The sequence below is a fragment of the Balaenoptera acutorostrata genome, chromosome 14 (assembly GCF_949987535.1).
Source record: "Balaenoptera acutorostrata chromosome 14, mBalAcu1.1, whole genome shotgun sequence".
In the NCBI taxonomy this organism is placed as follows: domain Eukaryota; kingdom Metazoa; phylum Chordata; class Mammalia; order Artiodactyla; family Balaenopteridae; genus Balaenoptera; species Balaenoptera acutorostrata.
This window is the reverse complement of record NC_080077.1, coordinates 92361433-92384259: the sequence shown is the minus strand read 5'-3', so window position 1 is coordinate 92384259 and position 22827 is coordinate 92361433. Positions and strand designations below refer to the sequence as shown.

At 38.5% G+C, this 22827-nt stretch overlaps 1 protein-coding gene across 2 annotated transcripts in view; it reads right to left on the bottom strand.

The window, feature by feature from the left end:
- The window catches only part of EYS (eyes shut homolog), a 1775980-nt gene that overhangs the window by 143378 nt on the left and 1609775 nt on the right, over positions 1 to 22827 (bottom strand). For both annotated transcript variants that reach the window (XM_057527983.1, XM_057527984.1), the window contains exon 34: positions 10251 to 10423. In XM_057527983.1, coding sequence (XP_057383966.1) covers positions 10251 to 10423 — 173 coding nt within the window. The remainder of the gene's footprint in view (positions 1 to 10250; positions 10424 to 22827) is intronic.

The following is a 22827-nucleotide window of genomic DNA, read 5'->3' as shown; positions in this document are numbered from 1 at the left end:
GTAGGAAGATGTAAAGTAAGTGCTTAGCTGAGGGCCTGGCGTACAGCAAGCACTCAATAGATGTGAGTTCATTTCAACCCACTCCTGTTGCCCTAGTGTGCTGTGGAACACACTTTGGGAAAGTTCCAAATGAGACTCTTCATTCATTGATTATTTTACTGGTTTACCTTTTCAATTTGACAAATACTTGTTGACTTCCCTCTAAGTAATAGGTTTGGTAGTAGGCTCAGGGTAACAGCTTAGATGAATATTCTGAAGAACTTTCAAATCATTTGCAATTCAGCAAGAATTTGAGAGCCTGCCACGTGCAGGTACCTTTAGCCCCTTCACCACCGTGGTGATGGCCCAGGCAAGGCAATGTCTACCTTCACACAGTGCACAGTCTGAGGGAGGGATGGTGCGGTGTGTGGCTGGCATTTAAAAGAGAAACAGAAAGACTATATGCCAACAAATTTGACAACCTAGAAGAAATGGACAACTTTCCAGAAACATACATCCCACCAAAATTGAATCAAGAAGAAATAGATAATTTGAACAGACTGATCACTAGAAGTGAAATATTGAATAGAATCTGTAGTAAAAAACTTCCTGCAAAAAAAAGTACTGGACAAGGTGGCTTCACAGGTGAATTCTACCAAACATACAAAGAAGAACTTATACCAATTTTTCTCAAACATCCAAAAGATTGAAGAGGAGGGCACACTCCCAAAGACATTCTATGAAGCCACCATCACCCTGATACCAAGAACCAGAAAAAGACACCATCACAAAAGAAAATTACAGGTCAATATCTTTGATGAATATAGATGCAAAAATTCTCAACAAAATATTAGCAAACTGAATCCAACAATACATAAAAAAGATCATACACCACGACCAAGTAGGTTTTATCCCAGGTTCACAGGGATGGTTCAACAAATGCAAATCAATCAATGTAATATACCACATTAACAAAAGAAAAGTCAAAAACCACATGATCATCTTGATAGATTCAGAAAAAGCATTTGACAAAATTCAACATCCATTCATGATAAAAACTCTTACCAAAGTGGGAATAGAAGGAACATATCTCAACATAATAAAAGCCATTAATAATAACCGACAGCCAACATGATACTCAGTAGTGAAAAGCTAAAAGCCTTCCCACTAAAATCTGGAACAAGACAAAGATGTCCACTCTCACCACTTCTCTTCAACATAGTATTGCAAGTCCTAGCCACAGCAATCAGACAAGAAAGAGAAATAAAAGTTATCCAAATTGGAAGGGAAGAGGTAAAATAGTCACTATATGCAGCTGACATGATACTATATATCAAAATCCCTATGGACTCCACACAAAAACTACTAGACCTAACAAATGAATTCAGCAAAGTGGCAGGACACAAGATTAACATTCAGAAATCAGTTGCATTCCTTTACACTAACAATGAAATATCAGAAAAGGAATGTAAAAAAACAATAACTTTAAAAATTTCACCAAAAAATAAATACTTAGGAATAAACCTGACCAAGGCAGTGAAAGACTTATATGCTGAGAACTATAAAACATTAATAAAGGAAATAAAAAGGATTCAAAGAGATGGAAAGATATCCCATGCTCTTGAATTGGCAGAATCAATATTGTCAAAATGACTATTCTACCCAAGGCAATCTACAGATTCAGTGCAATCCCTATCAAATTACCCATGACATTTTTCACAGAATTAGAACAAATAATCCAAAAATTTATAGGGAACCATAAAAGACCCAGAATTGCTAGAGCAATCCTGAGGGAAAAAAAAAACAAAGCAAGAGGCATAACTCTCCCAGACTTCAGACAATACTACAAAGCTATAGTAATCAAAACAGTGTGGCACTGGTACAAAAACAAGCATAAGGATCAATGGAACAGAATAGAGGGCTCAGAAATAAACCCACACACATAAGGTCAATTAATCTTCGACAAAGGAGGCAAGAATATAAAATAGGAAAAAGACAGTCTCCTCAGCAAGTGCTGCTGGGAAAGTTGGACAGTTGCATGTAAATCAATGAAGTTAGAACACACCCTCACGTCATGCACAAAAATAAACTCAAAATGGCTGAAAGACTTAATCATAAGACATGACACCATAAAACTCTTAGAAAAGAACATAGGCAAAACATTCTCTGACATAAATCATACTAATGTTTTCTTAGGTCAGTCTCCCAAGGCAATAAAAATAAAAACAAAAAGGACCTACAAGCTTTTGCACAGCAAAGACAATCATTAAAAAAAAAAGTAAAATGACAACCTATGGAATGGGAGAAAATATTTGCAAATGATGTGACCAACAAGGGCTTAATCTTCAAAATATACAAACAGCTTATACAACTCAACAACAAAAAAAGAAACAACCCAATTGAAAAATGGGCAGAAGACGTTAGTAGAAATTTCTCCAAAGAAGACATACAGATGACCAGTAGGCACATGAAAAGATGCTCAACATCACTAATTATTAGAGAAATGCAAATGAAAACTACAAAGATGTACCACTTCACACCTGTCAGAATGGCCATAATTAAAAAGTTTACAAATAACAAATGATGGAGAGGGTGTGGAGAAAAGAGAACCCTCTTGCACTGTTGGTGGGAATGTAAATTGATACAGCCACTGTGGAGAACAGTATGGAGGTTCCTTAGAAAACTAAAAATAGAATTACCATAAGATCCAACAATCCCACTCCTAGGAATATACCCAGACAAATCTATAATTCAAAAAGATGCATGCACCCCTATGTTCATGGCAATGTTCACAACAGCCAAAACATGGGAACAACCTAAATGTCCATCAATAGATGAATGGATAAAGAAGATGTGGTACATATGTACAATGTAATACTACTCAGCCATAAAAAAAAATGGAATAATGCCATTTGCAGCAACATGGATGCAACTAGAGATTATCATACTAAGTGAAGTTAGTCAGAAAGAGAAAGACAAATATCATATGAAATCACTTCTACGTGGAATCTAAAATATGGCACAAATGAACTTATCTACAAAACAGAAACAGACTCATAGACATAGAGAACAGACTTATGGTTGCCAAAGGGGTGGGGGAGAGGGAGAAGGATGGAATGGGAGTTTGGGGTTGGTAGATGCAAACTATTACATTTAGAATGGATAAACAACAAGGTCCTAATGTATAGCACACAGAACTATACTCAATATCCTGCGATAAACCATAATGGAAAAGAATCTAAAAAAAGAATGCATATAAGTGTATAACTGAGTCACTTTGCTGTACAGGCAGAGATTGACACAACATTGTAAATCAACTATACTTCAATAAAAAAATTAAAAAACAATAGAACCACAAAATAGTGTGAATTGGAGGGGGGCACTGTGGATAAGTGGGGGTCTGTCCAGTCAGGTTTGTACATGATTTTAAGCAGTTCTTATCTCATCCTAAGGAACACAGGAAACCATTTACAAGTTCAAAGTCATGGGCTGACAAAATATTAGAAAAGACAAAATATGAGCACATCTGTGGATACAAACAAACACAAACCCTGAACTGGATAGCTGCTTCCAGTGTATAGAGTGGTGGGCAATTTACATAACACAGTGGCACCTCCCTCCCTATTTATTTCATTCTTAATAATCAATAAATTTCATTGCCTCTTTACAAAATGTTGACTTCGCAGTTTCTGATGCAGCGCAAATGTACTCAGACTCTAATCAATCGTCCCTTTCTGTGAAGAGTTTTAAAATGTACAACAAACGTGTTCATGCTCTCTGTTGCTTGTCGCTGGCAGGGGCATCACAGCTGCACAGCTCTTAACCCGACTGAGCATAACCTGATGGGTGTGGTGGGATCTGACAGTATTCATTTTATACAAAAAAAATCAGCTCTTTGTGGGAAGGCCTGGACTGACAGACGTGCAAAGTTAAATTCTCTGGTGAGCTCAGGACAAACTGCAGAGGTTACATTTCCACACACGGTTGACGAAGTCAGTTTGCCATAAATACATTCAGGAGAGACAATTTTGCCTCTGTTCATGGTCGATCCATTTTAAAGACATTTTTAACAAGCAGAAAATGCTAGTGTTGGGAGGGAGAGTTCTGGGAGGTTGCTAGACAATGACAAAGCCCTGGAATGAGCAGAAGGGACAATTGGCTGTTAGAGTTTAGCGCTTTACTGACAGAATTCCGGGGGCAAAAAATTAGGAAGAGTTCGATGAATAGTCTTTGTTCTCTGCTTAAAAGCAGACAATAAGAGATGCATGCCTCACTAGAATTTGAAATGTGAAAATCTACAAACGAATTTGATTTTTTATTTAGTGTGATTGTTAGAAATTGTCTCATGGGAGTAGTTTTAAGAGAAGGGTAATGTTTCATAAGTAAGATCTAAAATTTGCTTTCTAAATTATTTGTCTAATTTGGAAAAACAGAGGTTTCCATTTTGCTGCTTACCTTGGGATATTTCTTTTATAATATTGAAATAATGTTCATACCATGCTTCCATTGGGTTGAAAAACATATTTTATAAACTTATAATTTATTAAAACTTATAGTATGAAATGAGATAACACAAGAAATCCTCTACTTTTTCTCTCTTTGAAAAGGAGTCTAAGAGCTTATGAACAAAATCAGAAATATTTGATAAAATATATCAGGTTATAAAGTTTGGGGAAATTTTGACACTGATTGTATTAGTAAGGATTAGGTATAACTACATATAGTAGATACCACATAGCAAAATAACAGAGGCATAAGCCAAATAGATTATTTCTCCCTCATTAACAAAAGTCTGATGGTGGGCAATCCGTGGCTGGTGTGATAGTTTTATAGTTACCAGGGATTTAGGCTTATTTCATGTTTTTGCTTCACTATCCTAGCATGTATCTTCCATTTTCAAGGTTGCCTTGTGATCCATGATGATTTTTGGAATTTGAATCATCTCATCCACATTCCAGGTTTAAGAAAGGAGGGTTGGGGGTCATTCCACTCTTAAGGAGTTTTTCCAGAGGTTAATACAGTCCTCTAATACTTCAGTTTACATCTGATTGTTCACAATTTAGTCCCATGGCTGCACTCAGCTTTAAGGGAGGCTGAGGCATTTCAGCTGGGTACATTACTGCTCCTAATAAAATCGGGGGTGTATTAACAAAAAAAGAGAGAATATATTGGTTAAACAACTAACAGACTCTGCCAGAACTGGTATAATTCCCCAAGTTAAAATACCTTTTAATTTTTTAAATAAATTTTATTTATTTATTTGTTTGTTTGTTTGTTTATGGATCCGTTGGGTCTTCGTTGCTGCACATGGGCTTTCTCTAGTTGTGGGGAGTAGGGGCTACTCTTCATTGTGGTGCATGGGCTTCTCATTGCAGTGGCTTCTCTCCTTGCAGAGCATGGATTCTAGGCATGCAGGCTTCAGTAGTTGTGGCAGGAGGGCTCAGTAGTTGTGGCTCGTGGCTCTAGAGTACAGGCTCAGTAGTTGTGGCACACAGGCTTAGTTGCTCCACTGCATGTGGGATCTTCCCAGACCAGGGATCCAACCCGTGTCTCACCCTCATTGGCAGGAGGATTCTTAACCACTGCGCCACCAAGGAAATCCCCAAAATACCTTTTTATCTCATTGTTTTTAATCGATGGGTGTGTGCATGTGTGTGTGAATGTATTTGTGTATGTGTGTGTGTATACATATAGATAATTAAATCCAACACCAATCATTGGTAGGAAGCATAATGTCTTTAGAGAAAGATTATAGCATTAATTATAGATACATATAAACCTAATGAAAGACATTCACCAGAAAATATTTCCCGGATACTTTGGTATATATTTTTAAAGACTCATTTGCTTATAGACAAAGTACTTGTAACAATTATTGGAACAGTAGCTGTGACTTTGCTCTGCTGGAATTGCCTCTTGCATAAACAGAAGAAAGGTGCTAATCCATGTGTCAATGGATTCGTTGGCAGGAGTCCATCAAGGCTACTTGTCACAAGCATTTTGGTGTATGTTGAGACATGTACTTATTTTAATTGCTGCCTTTTTATATGTGTCAATCTAATTTTTTTTCTTTACAGATAGAAAAAAAAGTGAAAGGCAGGAGGTATGCACCTTCCCACTGAACAAAAGGAAAGGCAATTCCCTCAGTTCTTGAGGAAGAGAAAATGCAGACTTCTTAAGGGTTGCCTTCAACCCAGAGCAAGTGCAATCACTTTCCCGAGTGCTTTTTTGTGTGGCCACAATCACCACTATCTCCTTACTCCCCTCTGGGATTGGGCTTGATATTTTCAACACTTCTTTGTAACCAGGAGCTAGAAAACACAGGATTTAAACATGGTGGGAAAGGAAGGATACTGAGGTCAGGTGAACAGCAGGGCAATCAAGCAGCTGTTGAGTTGGAGAGAAAAAGCTGGATCTTATCAGAGTGGATGCTGTCAAGAGCCACAAGCTTACATGACATAAAATTACACTTGTTTGAAGTATGCCATCACAAGATGCCAGCCTGACATTAAGCTGCTTTATAGAGGTATCATGTCCTTAAACAGCCTGCTGATTATCTGTGTCACTGGGGTGCCACTTTCCTCCCTGATTTTGTGATACCCTGGCTTGTCTCCAGTCGCTGCGAAGAGTGTCACCAACTTAGAAAAATTCTTAAAAGGAAATTAATTTTGATTTCCTTTGACATCCTAGAGAGTTTCCTTTTTAGCTGGGATGGAGATCCAGCCTCCTCTCCCATGTTAAGTTGTGGCAATTCACTGTGCATGTGAGAATCTTGGCTTGACACCCTTAAAAAACCAAAGCGTTTTAAAAATTTAAGTATAGCTGATGTACTGTATAGTATATCTGTATACTATAGCTGTGTTCATTTCTGCTCTACAGTAAAGTGATTCAGATATATATATATATATATATATATATATATATATATATATATATACACACATACATTCTTTTTTATATTCTTTTCCATTATGGTTTATCATAGGGTATTGGATATAGTGCCCTGTGCTCTACAGTAGGACCCTGTTGTCTATCCATCCTCTATATAATAGTTTGCATCTGCTAACCCTAAACGCCCAGTCCTTCCCTCCCCCCCACCCTGAGGCAACCACAAGTCTGTTCTCTATGTCTGTGAGTCTGTTTCTGTTTTGTAGATAAGTTCGTTTGTGTCATATTTTAGATTCCACATATAAGTGATGTCATATGGTATTTGTCTTTCTCTGTCTGACTTACTTCACTTAGTATGATAATCTCTAGGTCCATCCATGTTGCTGCAAATGGCATTACTTTATTCCAAAAGCATTTTCTATATGATCAGTAACGTGTTAGGCACTCTACATGAATGATCTCACTTAATTCTCACTGAATCTCTAAGGTAGGTTCCATTATTATACTCATTGAAGTTGAAGTTCTGAGAGACCCAGTGACTTGCCTGAGATCACTCTTCTGTCTAGTCAGCAGAGAATGGGGATTTGAACCCAGCACACCGATTGCAGGGCCTGGGCTTGCAATCAGGATGGTGCTGCTTTCTTCAAAGCCTGTGTCCAATGAGTGACCTAGGTTGGGAGGAGAAGGTACATTAAGAAATATTTATAGAGGGGACACAAGAGGGCAAGAGACAAGAGAAAGCAGCTCCCCTTTGTCTTTAGAAAGACGTGTGGTTAAGAAAACAAGAAGAGGTTTTTCCTAGTAGGAACAGGCCACAGGAAAAGTGGCTGAGGAGAGTCAAGCACTATAAGAAGAAGGCAGCTGGAGCTTTCCATTTCCAGTGTTCATCTCTATCAGCACTGCTGTGATCAACTGGGAACGAATTCCCCAGTGAAACATCAACAAGGTAGGAAATGTCATAGTTATATTTTCTATTATCCCCCAAAGAATATATTAGCGTGGCAGACATGGCTATAATTTGAAAGAAAAGTGATATGTAGCAAACACAATTGCTGATAAAACAAGCTGAGTTTTTAATCCTCTGATATTAACAAAAAGGCCAAGATAAGAAAGGGAGTCTCAGTTTTTTCTGTGCCTGTTCTCATGTGTAGTTGTAACTGGGCAAGAACCATGCTCAACTGGTTTGCTCTACGCTTTTCTCTAATGAATAAACGTATATTCAGCATGCTCTGGACAACACCCTGGAGGTCAAGTTGGTACCTGCATGGTCCAAGCAATGATTTGGGTGTCACCATCTACCTGCAGTTCAAACGAACGAACAAACAGAAATCCAGCCATTGTTCTTGACTCAGCCCTTCTCACACTTACTTTTCCAGTAACTTTCCAGTTCTATCCCCAGAACCGACCTCAAGTTCACTTATTTCATTCTCTACTGCCATCACCCTTGTCTTAGGCAAAATTATCTTTTGTCAGGATCAGAGAGAGAAGCCTTCTAAAATCAATCTCTAAAATCAAAATGGTTTAAGCAAATACATATAAACCATGTGCCTGTTTGAAACCCGCCCGCCATGGCTTCCTAAGTACTCTAGAAACAGAGTCCAAGCCTTGCTCCTTGTGCCCCAGCCGTGGAAGCACTTCTCATTCTTCAAAAGGCTCAGGCTCTCTCTTTAGGCTTTTCCATTTTCTGAACCTTCTGCTTGGAGACTTGCTTTTCCTCCTCATTCTTTAGGCCTCAGCACTGACCTCCCCTCTCCTGGAGTCATTCTTGTGGTGAGACTGGCAACCCCTCCCCAGCCACTCTCTTCATCCTCGTTTCCTTCATAATTCTCTTCATAACATTTATATTGTGTCTCGAGCCGTTTCTATTTTCTTTCTATCTTCTCAGTCAGAGGTAAGCTCTATAAGGGCAGGATTCTCAAATGGATCTGGCACATTTGTGGAAACATTAATGGATATGCTAATTATTTTGAGACATTCCTCTGGATGGGAGCATGCAGGAATTTCTTCTTACTGACACTGAGGCAAAGAGCCTAATAAACTTGGTGTGATCTTTTCTGTCTCAATGATTCATAAATCTTTGCATCTTTGGAACCCTAATCAGACTAAGAGAGGGGAATAGACAAGAATGTTTTTGTAAATATGTGAAGATATTCTTATAAATCTTCATTTCTTATTTCATATGGTCAGTCATTTTCAAGCAGGAAGCGAAATTGATGATTTATCCTTTAGTAATCAAATTTATTGCCATCAATTACATTTTCCAATAGCTTTTATCTAAATGGAATGATTATGTCTAAGAAGCATGAGGTTTTTATAGGGAAGGGCAAGACTTCTGTTCCGTCTGTCTACGATGCTCATTGCAAAGATAAATCTCACGTCTAACATGGTCCTGCCACGCGCACAGCGGGGCCCCTCTCTCAGCTATGCATCAAGTCTGTTATCTTCCCTTTAAAGACGTACGTGTCAAAACTGTCAATACTTTTCGGTCACGGATTCTTCTTTATTCTAGTTTCAATTTTCACGCCTGTAGCATCAGGTGTAGGGCCCCAGCTTTTTGATGAGTCAGCACAGTCTGGTTGTGTTAGTGTCATTGTGTGTGTTTCCCAGGATGTAGGGTCTGTGTTCACTTTGGGAACCTTAGTCTAAAATTTGGTAATGAATACCACTAGTGTCAAAGGGGTAAACTTTTTTTATCTTTATGGTGAAAATGAAGATGAAATAAGTCCAGTCCTGAGTTGATTCAATATTAATACCAAATACTTTTAATTATTTCCGAAAATATTTACAGAATTCATTTCTGTATATCAAAGCAAATATTAAATTCTTAGGCAATTTGCTTCTTATTTTATATTATAGCTTCTTGTACATTTTTGTAATATAGGGTTTCTACATACTGGATTTTCCTAAAGCGAGGAACATGGCTTGTATTTCTGATTTAGTTTCTTGGGATATAATAACCCTGTCATGGTTTTGTTATCTTTAAATAAAAAAAAAAAACTTGTCTACAATACATAGATTTGTTAATATTATATCCTCAGTTTGCCAAAATGATGTAAAATGGTTTGATTTTATGTATTTTCCTGATTTTCCTTGCTACTCTTTGAGCATTAGAATGCCCTGGAGATTTTATAATACAGAGATTTTCCGTAGTCTAACCTCAGGGAAAACTTATTACCTCCTTTATAATTACTCAGTGGGTATGAGAAATACCTGCTCAGTGATCCATCTCATTAATGGGTCTTGTCTTGACGACTTGAAAAGAACCAAGGAAAGGATTTGATGGATTTGTTCAGTCAGGTACTGTCCTTGATTTCTCTGAGTGACTTTCTCTCCTCTTCACCCCGTTCTACCTGTGCTCGTGCCCAATAATGAAAAGCTCTTACCTTCAGTGCAGAGGAGACCAGACCTTCCATACGGACAGAGGCAGACAATGTCTGTCCTGGATTTAGGAACACAGGTGGCACCATTTCTACATGGGTTGCTTTCACAAGTTGCAAACTGGCACTGCTTGCCCGAGTACAGCCTTGGACAGTCACAAAACCAAGTTTCACTATCACTGAGAAGGGAAAAGCAATTATAAAACCAATCAGAAAACAAAAAATGATCTTTTACACACGCACACACACACACAAATTAAATTAACAATTGTGTCTTGTCTAGTAAGTGGAGTTTCTTCTTCTCTCTTTCTGTGTTTTTAAACTTATAAGTATTTGTAGCTGTGTACTTTACATTGAAAGCAGATTAATGGCTTTTTAGATTGTCCAAAGCCATGCATTCTATTTTAAGCAGTCTATTTTTATTTTTGATTTAACTCATCTTTTATTTCACCTAAGGTGCCTTTTCATGGTTTCATTAAATAGGTGTTGTGTTGCCTCAATAAAGTACTTCAAATGTCTACTAGAAAAATCCATTTTAGGCTCCAAGCTCCGAGGAGAATTTCAAGCTGGGGCTAACCTTCTCCACAGAGGACAAGTCCTCCGAGAGCCACCCTTCTGGTAATTAGGAAAGTAAAGCACAGTGGGGAGCTGTAATGACTACACAGCTCTCCAGCTTAGACTTTGGCTTGGTGGCCCCAGGCCCAGAGTCACCTGTGAAAGAAGAGCTCAGGAAAAATACTCCTCTCACCTGCTGGGGAAACACTCTCCAGAGGGGAGAGTGACTTAAATCTGTGGTTTCTGCCTTCCTTGCATCTATTCCCCTTTTAAAGTAACAGTAGTTTTAGTTTTCCCTTCCAGACCCCCAGCCCTCAAGAATCTCAGCCCCCTGATTGGGAGGGGCAGACCACCTCTTGGTGTCAATCACAGTGATTAGTGCAGGATGGACCCCAGGGCCAAAGTGCTGGTGGCATCTGCCTATCCAGAGGCTGAGAATAAATAACTAATATGTAGCAACAAAAATATTAGAGACTGGGGGAGACAGATTATTGATGATATTATTTGGGTATTAGATCCAACAATTACACAACAGTTATATAAGCTAGGTATATTAACCCCCTTTTAGTTTTTAAGCCAATTTGAGTTGCAGTTTTGTCACTTGCAGTAAAATGAAGTCCATTTAATATTGATGTTCTTTCCTTCCATTTTTTCCCCCTTTCTCCTTGTTACCTCGGTCCACCACGTACCTTGCCATATATGCATCTAGGTTTTTATCTTTCCTGCTTTCATCTTATCTTCTAAACATGACTGTTAACTCTTAAGGGTAGGTGCCAGGACCACCCTGAAAATTAGGAAGCTAACATATTTTGTCTTCATGACAGCCTCCTCCCAATCTAGTTGTAGATTTTCTAATTAAGAGAAAAGTAATTCCAACACTATGGAATTGTTCTCTTGTCCTTCTCATCTTTCTGGTCTCTTGATAGCTTCCTTACATCTTTTAATCCCCTTAGTCCAAAATAAATTTGCTCACAGGAAAGTATCATATTCTTTCATACTAATGAATACCCGACTTGGAAATCTGGTGAGGTTTCCCTTTCCAAAAATGTCTATACTTTACATTATTTATCAACGTTAATGGGGTGAAGCACTATGGAGAAGGTATGTATCAGGTAGCTGGTAAATCTGGCTTTGGTGGGGTGAGGCTTTGAGACCTTCAGATTTTGCCAACACATAAGGTGATCCTGTAAGTGATAAGTAATTTACTCATTTTATAACTTCAACGGCAACTTGCTTAGCAGTTTACAAATAGTAGAAAATCTCATAGGCTTCTAGAGTTGGGAAAAAAATTAAAATTCAATGTCACCACCGTAGACAAACTCTTCTGTTTTGGGGCAACAAAACAAAGTCTTGAGGACTCTTGAGCCAATATTGTGCCTTCTTGCCTGAAAATAGTGGTGAAAGAATAGCCAGACCACCTGACAGGTACAGAGATGCCTTCTGGTGTGACTTAAAGGTTAATTAGGAGCTTAATGTTGTTTGGGGCTATGGATAAATCTAATGTAACTTTGCCCCCACCCATCTAACTTGGAGTTAAAAGCTCAGCATTAAGCATATGTTTTCTAGGACAAAGTGTAGGAGTATAACACTCTTGAAAGCTGCATTCTAGATCAAATTTATCTTTCTATAGTAAAGGAGAACACCACATATATGAAAGTCAAACAAATCTAAATATTGATTGATTTAATATAATCAATCATATAGACTTAACCTAAGATGCTTTTATGTTAAACCAAGGAAAACACTAATTTTAATCATGTTCCATTGATAAATCAAGCCTCATTTCCTTTTTGTTTTCATCAGCTGTTGGGAGAATTTGCTTGTATAAATTCATGGGAAGATGACAATTGTGTGCATTGTACATCAGTAGACAGCTAGAGCAGAGAGTGAACTAAAAATTCTCTAGAAAACACTTTATGAAAGGGGAAAATGCCTTCTCTGGCTAACCAAGGGCAAGGGTCCAAAGCCCTCTGACCCATCTTGGTATTTCATTAGTACGTTATTAGAAAGAGTCAGCTTTAACGAATTGAGATTTTGCCAGATGATGGTACCTGTATACACTTCACTTCAAATTGTACCTTCAAATCCCAAAAGATTTCCTGGAGAGCCAGCTACTTCACCAATAGTTTTAATAAAATAGATCTTTGCTACCAGCTGTGTCACACCAGAATCTAAAGGTTACTCCTATTTAGATCTTGCCAAAGATCTCATTACTAAATCCCAACTTCTTCAGAAGCTAGCAAGTCAGCTCTTTTTGCTGTCATGTAACTCACTTCAATACCTCTCTACACCCTGAAGCAAATGGCAGTGTTGACCAGGAAAGTGAGTGCCCTGAGGTTGAAGGACCCTATGTAACAGTTGATTTTTGGATAATGATTAAAACAATGTCACCCTCCCTCACCAGTTTACTCCAGATGTTGTAACATTGCTGTGAATTTATTGGGCACTGTTTAATTAGTTATGGGAGAATTATCCACATGGAATATGCAAACCATCTAGAAAACTGTTTTGCAAATCTTCCTCTAAGGAGGTCAGGACACTCTTCTGAATGGAAAGTAGCTTTGGGAGAGAACTTAGATGTTGGGGAAGCTTTTACCTGTACTCCAGAATACCGTATTTATTGCCAACTGCTGTCAACCAGTATCTTCTGTCACTGACAGAGCCATGTGTCATGGGATAAATAAGCGTTGCTTCTGCTCTTGTTGGGGAGACAACATAAGTGCATGAACTAGTCTCTGTAAGGCATAGCATGTGTATGTGACAAGAGAATTTAGGCAGTAGCAAGGATTTTAAGGTCTTAGTTCTGTAATGCATGGATTCAGATGTCGGTGGCTTTTAAAAGCTGGCCTGAACTACATAATGTTACCAGTGAATCTCCCGTGGAGATCTTAAAATGTACATTCCTGAGCTCCCCTTGCTCTCTGAGATTCTGATTTAGGAGATCTGGGGTGAGATCGAGATTCTGCAGTTAAAAAATGTTATCAGGTGATCCTCTTGCATAGCCTATTTGAGCTTAAACCAGCTCTCCTGAGACTAATTTTCTCTCCAGAGTAAAAGCTTGATGGGCACTAGTTACTATTGTGTTCTTAGCAGGATGCCAGGGCATTATAATTTTCTTTCTTTTTTGGGGCAACATTTTGACTTTTGACTAACATACATCTGAAAACATGATATTTACCCATCAAAGTACAAAGATTAGAGGATTTTTATTTTACTAGTGCCATATAGGGTCTATTGCACGTATATTTTACACTTGACAACAACATGAAGCAGAAAAAAATCACTCATTTTAAACCTTAAAAAAAACCCCACCCATCTAAGTGTATGCAAACATCTGTATATTTTGCACTATAGCTGCTACAATGTATTTGATTACAAGTCACAATACAGTCAGCATATCAAATGATTGTCATTAAGTCTCTATGGTTATTAAAAATTATCTTTAGAAAATTTAGCTGACTAACAAAATCAAAGACGCTGGCTTGAAAAGGATGCTCCCTATTTACATAGCACAGCCAGATGCCTGAAAACCTTCTAGAACTAAAAGGACTCCTCATGTATTAACTTAAAAAATAAATAACTCTTTCTGCACTCTCTGTATCTCACAGATCATTAGTGGATTTCAAAGCTGACCACCCACAGTGTCAAGAGAGGGAGATTCTCAGCAGGAAAGTGTGCAGGAATGAATCCTTATGAATAATGTCTCTAGACACTTCTAAAAAATAAAATGACTGTTGGCAAAAAGAGCCCATCTCTCTTCATAGGCTCTTCTATTTATAACACACGGCACAGGCTTAGGGAAGAATGCAAAAGAGATCCTGAGTAGCTGTGGTTCAAGAGGGACTGCCATTCTGCCTTCATGAATTTCCCAAACGACAACCACAGAGCAATCCCCCCACCCCCAGAATTCCTTCACATTTTTGAACTCCTTTCAAAGAAGTTTTCAGCTGTGTGTGGGGACTTGCTGTCCCAGCACCACACATAGTTGTTTTGTCTGTCTCTAAAACAAAGCTACCTAAAAGGATGCTATTTCTTGCAACAAGGCATGCCATCATACTGGACATTTTTCATTTTTAACTTTTACTTTTTAAAAGTAGCCAAACCTGAAAATAATAGAAAAAAATCAAAACAAAAATTATCTTAAGGTGGTCTGGAAAGTGAACTAGGAGAAACATCGTCTGTATAATCTACCCAAGAACAGAGAGACCGGAGAAAATGTCCTTCTGTTTCAGGAGCTTTTTACTTTATATGGAAAGAATTTACTAAAGGCAGAAATAAAGAAGATGGAAAATGATAAGAGCAATAATAAAAGTCACAGACTCACACGTGAAGAAAATATAAAACATACATAAAACAGGAATAATTCACAAAAGATATAAAATATTTTTGTTTCTTCCTCTTCTAGGAGCTACCTATTCTATCTCATGGGTATTTTGTGAAGAAAATTTGAATTTATGTTATAATCTCTCTCTTTTTCTCCCTCTTTCCCCCTTTCTCTCTCTTAAAACTATGGTGCATTTTACAAAAGGTCTTCATTGATAAAGAAAAATGATCAGAAATTCCTTCCCAGAAAGAGACATCTTTTCCATTTCTTTTGCTTTGGACCCACTTGTCCTTATGAAATGGAGTTAAAGCCTTGCTTCCAAGACAGGAGCCTTAGAAAATATCAAACCCCAAACAGAGAGCTAACATAGTAAAAGTTGCCATAAGCTAAATAAATTAAATGAGATATGCGTGAAAATGTGCCTAGCACAGTATGTGACACTGATTAGCTATTCATTATATTTTAGGGAAAAGAGGGGGCATAGGTGAAACATACAATTAATTGAGCCTGATTCAGTTAATGATGGTATAAGAGCTATAGAATGGAGTCTGATACAAAGAGAAGTGGTCTCATTTGATGCACCAATTTGACTCCTAGGCAAAAAGCCAATAAAAATGAAAGCATATGTCCACACAAAAACTCATAATGAATGTTCATTGCATACTCATGATAACCAAAAGACAAAAACAACCCAAATGTCCATCAGCTGACAGAAAACAATTTATATGTAATTTGCAGAATAGGGGAATCTATAGAAACAATAGATTAGCGATTGTCTAGGGCTGGGTTGGAGGTGGATGGTTTAGGAGGTAATAGCTTAACCGTACAAGTTTTCTTTGTGGGGTGATTTTCATGTTCTGAAATTGATTGTGGTGATAGTTATACACCTCTGAGCATACTAAATATTATTGAATTGTCCACTTTAAATGGGCAAATTATATGTGAATTATATCTTAATAAAGCTGTTATCAAATATAAAAAAAAGTGTGCAAAGAAGTAGGGAAAAAAACAATAAAGAGAGGGCTTCCCTGGTGGCGCAGTGGTTGAGAATCTGCCTGCCAATGCAGGGGACACGGGTTCGAGCCCTGGTCTGGGAGGATCCCACATGCCGCGAAGCAACTGGGACCGTGAGCCACAGTTGCTGAGCCTGCACGTCTGGAGCCTGTGCTCCGCAGCAGGAGGGGCCGCGATAGTGAAAGGCCTGCGCACCGTGATGAAGAGTGGCCCCCACTTGCCACAACTGGAGAAAGCCCTCACACAGCAACGAAGACCCAACACAGCCATAAAAAAACAAACAAACAAACAAACAAACAAACAAAAAAAACAATAAAGAGAAATGGGCTGGGAAAGAAGGATATTGATGGGTGAGAAAATAAAATTGTGCATTAGAATGCATCATTTCATACATCCCCCAATTAAAAAAAGTATCTTAGGGTCTTGAGATTAGACTTTGTGTCCAAGAAATGATTTCAGACTAGTTTTCTTACTCTGTGTTCATTGCAAAATTAGCCAGTTTCCAGTCCTGTGCACCATAAGGGCATTTTGGGCAGGATTTAATATAATGTTATCAGTAAATGCGATGCGTATGAAGCTCTGGAGTTCTCAGATAATTTCCTGTAAAGATAATGTGCCTATTTGGAGGCTATTTAAGGCTAGGAGAGTTGGTATAAGCTTTTAAAATGCTATTTTAACTCCTACTAAAAAGAAACAAAAAATTCTTTTAAAATGTTTAAGCCAACAAATTGTTGTTTCATGTGCTCCCCTGACCTCAGTCTTGTTCACACACATACAGTTTCTACTCAGCTATTTGCATAGTGAGTTCAACTGTTGTCGGAAGGTGGAAACATGGCCTGCAATGTTGATGGTTGTTCTTTTCTAATGTTAAGGACTATTTACAAAATTGCTGTGGGGGAGAATTTATTCCTCACAAACATAAGGAATAGTAAATAACAACTCTAAAAGACACACATTTATGAACACTGAAACATTTTTATGGACTCTGCTACATTGTTGAATCTGCAACAAGAAATGTAATTTTTTCTTTTTTTTTGCAATTTGTCACTTATTTCAGGTCCTCTTTTTCCTCAAATTTTATGTTCTAATTTTGGGTTCGGGAAAAAAGCAAGAAATTTAGAGGAGTTCTTGCCTTTTATACTCTTATACTTATGCAGGCTTGCTTTTATACTACAGTTTACATCTCTGCCACTAGAATAAGAAGGTGACGTCTGGAACTGTCCCAGATCTCCTTATGCAGAGTCAGTGTCCTGAACGATACAGACCAGATATTATTGACTGGCAAGATGTTTAGTGTCTATCCCTTGAACCACATGGTATATTTAGCTTATAATTCTGAAGGTCATATAAAAAGTGGGCACACAGTTATGAGGAACAATATCGAGTTTGCCACTCAGTACTGACTCTGTACAAGAGGTCGTTTCCTCAGTCCCAAGCCCAGTTCAAGTCTTTGTCTTGTGCAGCTCCCTCACTGTAGGAGCTGCCTGCATGTTTATGTTAGTCCAGATCACGTTCTCTGTTCATCTGACTCCTTTCCTCCTTCCACAAAATGGTTGTTCAGATCTTTCCCAGTCTCTAAGCCCTGTGACCCATACTCACATGAGATGACTTCATTTCTTACTCAATAGTTAAAATTTCAGTCATCAACATCAGTGCTTCACTTTCCACATCATCTCCTGCACTTACTTCTCCACCCTTCTCTCCTTTTACTCAGTTGAAGGATTTTGGGCAGAGAAGTAATCATATTATGTTTTAGAATTTTTATTCTAGGGCTGTTACTGTCTCAAACACGAAAGCCCATCTACTGACACTGGGTTGTGGTGAAGAAAAGTGCAGCATTTGTTGCAGGGCACCCAGCCTGGCGCCAAGCAAGGAGAACGGGCAGCTCATGCTCAAAAGACCCAAACTCCCTGATGGCTTTCAGGGGAGGGTTTTTAAAGGCCAGGTGAGGGAGAGGATTGCGGGGTGTGTGATCCATTCACATACATCCTTCTGATTGGTTGGTGGTGAGGGAACAGGATGATGTGTCGGGAATCTTAATCATCAGCCTTCTGGTTCCAACCAGTCTGGGGTCTACATGCTGGTGGTCAGCAGGCAGTTAACTTTTTCCACCTGGCAGGGGTTTTAGTATCTGCAAAACAGCTCAAGGACATGGCTCAGGATATTATCTATAGTCCTTGAGGAGGAACTAAAGGTTCTGGATTTTGTTTTATGATGAAACTATAATTAATTTGTCTTGTTTGAAAATGTTCCTTTGTTTCTGCATTTTCTCAATTCTCTGATTAAATTTGCTCTTTGGAACTCGGGGAAGGCCTAGGAGGCTAAAGCTTTTCTACAAACAAGAGGTGGGGGACATGGAGGTCTGTCCCTGGGAAGGCCCGCAATCCTGCTAGGTTTCAGGGCTACAGTGTGGAAAATGTACTGGGGGGACACTGAGGGAAGGGGATGTTTCTTTCCTAGTTCTGATGTGCTTTCTTCTTCTTACTGCTGCTGGGGGCACCCAGCAGGGCTCACTCCCAGCAAGTTTCAGCAGTGCTTCCAAGTATGGTTTTCCAGTGAGTTCTGCTGGCCCTTTGGTGTTGTGGGCAGCACCCTAGTGGCTCAGCAGCAGCCCTGTGGGTGGCTTCTCGGGGAGGTCCTCACATCCCAGAGGATGAGTCAGCAGTGCCCCTGCCCAGTTTCCTGGGAGCCTCTTTAGCACCCAGTGGGTAGCTTCGTCTCCCATTTCAGGCCTGTGGCACCTTCGTGAACTTTTCTACATCCAGTGGCCACACTCTCTGTAAGGTGGTCTAAATACCCACCAGTGTGTGTTTGTGTGTGTGTGTGTGTGTATGTGTGTGCTCCAAATTTGTTCCTTCCCTGAGTATTCTTCCTCAGACCTGGAAGAAGGGAGTGCTCCCTACATCCACTATACATAAACTCTTTAATGCATTGTTTACCTTTTAGGAGTTAATACTCTGTTATTTGTTAATAATTCTTCATATTCAACTTTCCTAAGTTACTATGTGGCTTCTGTCTCCTGCCAGACCTCGAGTTATACACAGATTAGCCAGTTGTGTAGGTTATTAAAGAAATCCAAGCAGAAGTGTAGATAAACCCAATGGAAGTGGGCATGGAGAGAAATGGTTTGATACATGCTTAGAGGAAAAATATTTAGCTAACCTGATGATTGTTTTCTGGTTTGGGCAATGGCATAGATTTTGATGCCATTCTTGGAATTGAAGTATACAGATTTGGAATATAGAGGGAATATATAATGAGCTCATTTTTACATGTATATTATTTGAAGCATCCATGGATATCCTAGTGAATATGTGATGTAGTGTCAAAATAAACTGTATGAATGTAAAAATAATTTGATTTTGATTAAAATTAAGAGAACCTATGGATTACAATGCTAGTTGGTATTGAGGGAGAGGCAGCTGAAGGAAAATAAACTTTGACTCAAACAGCTAAAGAATTTAAAGTGCTGGATCATCTACTTACCATGTCAGTGAAATGAGAAAGGTTACGTTAAAGTATTTGTCCATTTTACTTTTGTTATCACTGCATGAAAAGATACCCGTGTGTGTGGGAACACAGTATGGGAAAGTTCTTTTTAAGCTTAAATGAACACATACTTTTTCTTGGATAGATACAGTTAGCATACATGAAACAGCTGTTGTTCCCAAGGGCAATTTGGTGAGCTTATTGGGGATAGTTGTGAAGGTGAAAGCTATGCCTGTAGGAGAGAGCTGACCAGATAGAAAGCATTGCACCTCCTTTTCACACAACTGTTCTACAGACAGTGGTGATGATAATGATAATTCATTATCAAATGAACCATCTGGGAGGAGTTCTAAGGGGACAGCAGGACTAAACAGAGACTGGCCCTAGCAAAGTTGGGGCACAGTTGTCTTTTGTTTGGGGTCATATTTCCCCTTAGCTTATTGTTATACTGAATGTACTGATTAAATATAAAGGGTTCCCACCTTAAACTAAGTCTGAAGTAGAAAGGCTGTGGTTTTATTTTAACTGCAGTACTATTTGGAAACTCATTCTATTAGGGTTCAAATTTACATATATTTAGGGCGTGATTATAGAGTATTATTCTGTATTAAGTTGATAAAACTGAGATACAAAGGTCAGAGAACTGAAAACAGCTTTCCTGAAGAAAGAACTACTGATAATAAATCACTGCTTTGCTACCTTTGATATAAGTGTGCTTCTTTTCCTTTTTCTTTTTTCCTTTAATCCTGAAAGGGATAATTTGAGTTTTAAATACAAGAGGTTGAAAGTGGTTTCAGGCTTTTTCAATTAAAAGTTTAAGTTTTCAAGTTCTTTGTCCTGGAAAAGACTAAATCTCTTCTTGGAACTGGTTGACACGACGTTAAAATGGACTATTTCTTTGAAAACCCTCTACAATGGCCAGCCTTCATCAAAAGGTGCTGCAGCTAGAGGCGAGCTTCTCAGTTCAGTGACCTTACGGACGGTAAAGGGTAGTTTTAAAAGGTATTGATGCCTAGTTAACACTTTTTTTTTGGACACTCTATTAGATCTAACGATTTTCTTTTACATTAAATGGATAAAAAAACAGAACAGTCAACTTTCCTGCTGTTTCAATAGTTTCAATTAGTTTCTCCCCCTCAATTATTCCATCAGATTGGCTCCATGAGATTTTGCTATTTGAGGGATCATTTTAAGCCCCTTTCCCAGGAGTTTATTATTTTTAAAACTCCAATGATTCACCATAAAGTGCATCTCCATCTGCAGGAAGCAATTCCTAAATTGCTTCACTCGACAAATCCAAAACCGCTAGGCTCACTAAAGCACAGAAATAGAACTGGTTTGGAAAGGGATTACCTATCGGGTTCAGAAAACCTTCTTCTGAGACAGGTTATGGCATGGAGCAGATCTCTGAAAGCTAGAGGCTACTTTTCTTTTTATTTTTTTAGTACAATTTATTTGAAGTTTTGTTTCATTTGTTTGAAATATTTCCTGGTAAAAAAGTTAGATTTCCCGGTGACTAACATATATGAGTTATTTAGTTGGTGCAAATTCTCCAATCAGTTCAAACTGATAGACATTTTTCTATGCAACTTAAAATAGATTTGAGTAGACATATATTTTAATACCTTTTTCTCAGAATGTATAAATCTTGAATTCAATTCCGAATTCATTTCATTTAAAGTTAATTCCTCCCTCTGCCCCTCCATGGCACATATATGCAAAGTATTAGTCTTCAGCACGAAGTTATTTCTATTACTCATATAATAGAGTTATAGTTTTGGCATAGGTTTTATTTACAGGAAAGTGTAAAATGGGTTAGAAAATCTTCATTTATCGTAGTTGTTTTAAGTCTAATCGAAGTAAAATAGAAGCCAAAAAAGCAGGTCAAAGGACAAAGACTTGTTTGCTAGTTTAATCACATGTAGGAAGCTATTGTTCTCCTTGGGACTTAGAGAGGTTGATTATTCTACAGGATTTTCAAAGACAAGGCACAATTTATCTTAATCCTATGTCAGCATGTTCCTGAAACTGATTAGCCTTTCACACTAGAAAGAAGAGACACATTAGAACTTTTAATCGAAAAATCCTGCAGCTACTTTCAACCTCTGATATCTAAAATCGAGTTATCTTTTTTTTTTAAAAAGGTGAAAATAACTAGCTAATCTGTAAATTGTTCAGGAGTCATTTGTTCTCAAAAAGTATTGTTGGGCTTCCCTGGTGGCGCAGTGGTTGAGAGTCTGCCTGCCACTGCAGGGGACGCGGGTTCGAGCCCTGGTCTGGGGGGATCCCACGTGCCGCGGAGCAACTAGGCCCGTGGGCCACAATTGCTGGGCCTGCGCGTCTGGAGCCTGTGCTCCGCAACAAGAGAGGCCGCGATAGTGAGAGGCCCGCGCACCGCGATGAGGAGTGGTCCCCACTTGCCGCAACTAGAGAAAGCCCTCGCACAGAAACGAAGACCCAACACAGCCATGAATAATGAATAAATAAATAAAAATTAAAAAAAAAAAGTATTGTTAATGACTATCCCAATTCCTTCATGAAACCTCTAGGTATGAAGGTGTATTGTAATATATAAAACAGGACTATTTAAGGGATGCTTTGTTTTTTTACAAAAGGTGTCACTCAAGTCTCCAATAAATAGCTTCATACAAATATTTTTCAGAGATATCCCATCTGCCAAAAGCAAGGCTGTCACATTGTGTTTGGTTTTGCACTGAAGTTCCTTGAAGAGAGTCCATAAGCCTCCTTGAAGGGCAAAAGGACAGGCCTTTTACCCAGTCTGCCACACCTCAGCCAGAGCTAGTTTGCTTTCATTTTGAATCATTCATTTATTCACTCATTCAACAAATATGACCTCTCTATGCCAGACACTGCTAGGCACTGCGGTGAATAAAATAGATCTTGCCCCATTTTGTACTGAATATACAATCTGAATGGGGAGACAGGAATTAAGAAATTAATTGTAAAATTACAAATTATATTAAGTGCTAAGAAAGATGATCACAGATGCTTCAGGAGAGGACAGCAGTAGGCTTTTTTTAGATGAGTGATCAGAAGGGAATTTTCAATAAAATTAATAATTAAATGGAAATACAAAAAATAAGGAATTGGCCTAGGTGAAGAGTGGAGTGTGTTTCAAACAGTGAACAACATATATGAAGGCCAAGATATGAGCAACAGCCTGACATATCCCAGGACTCA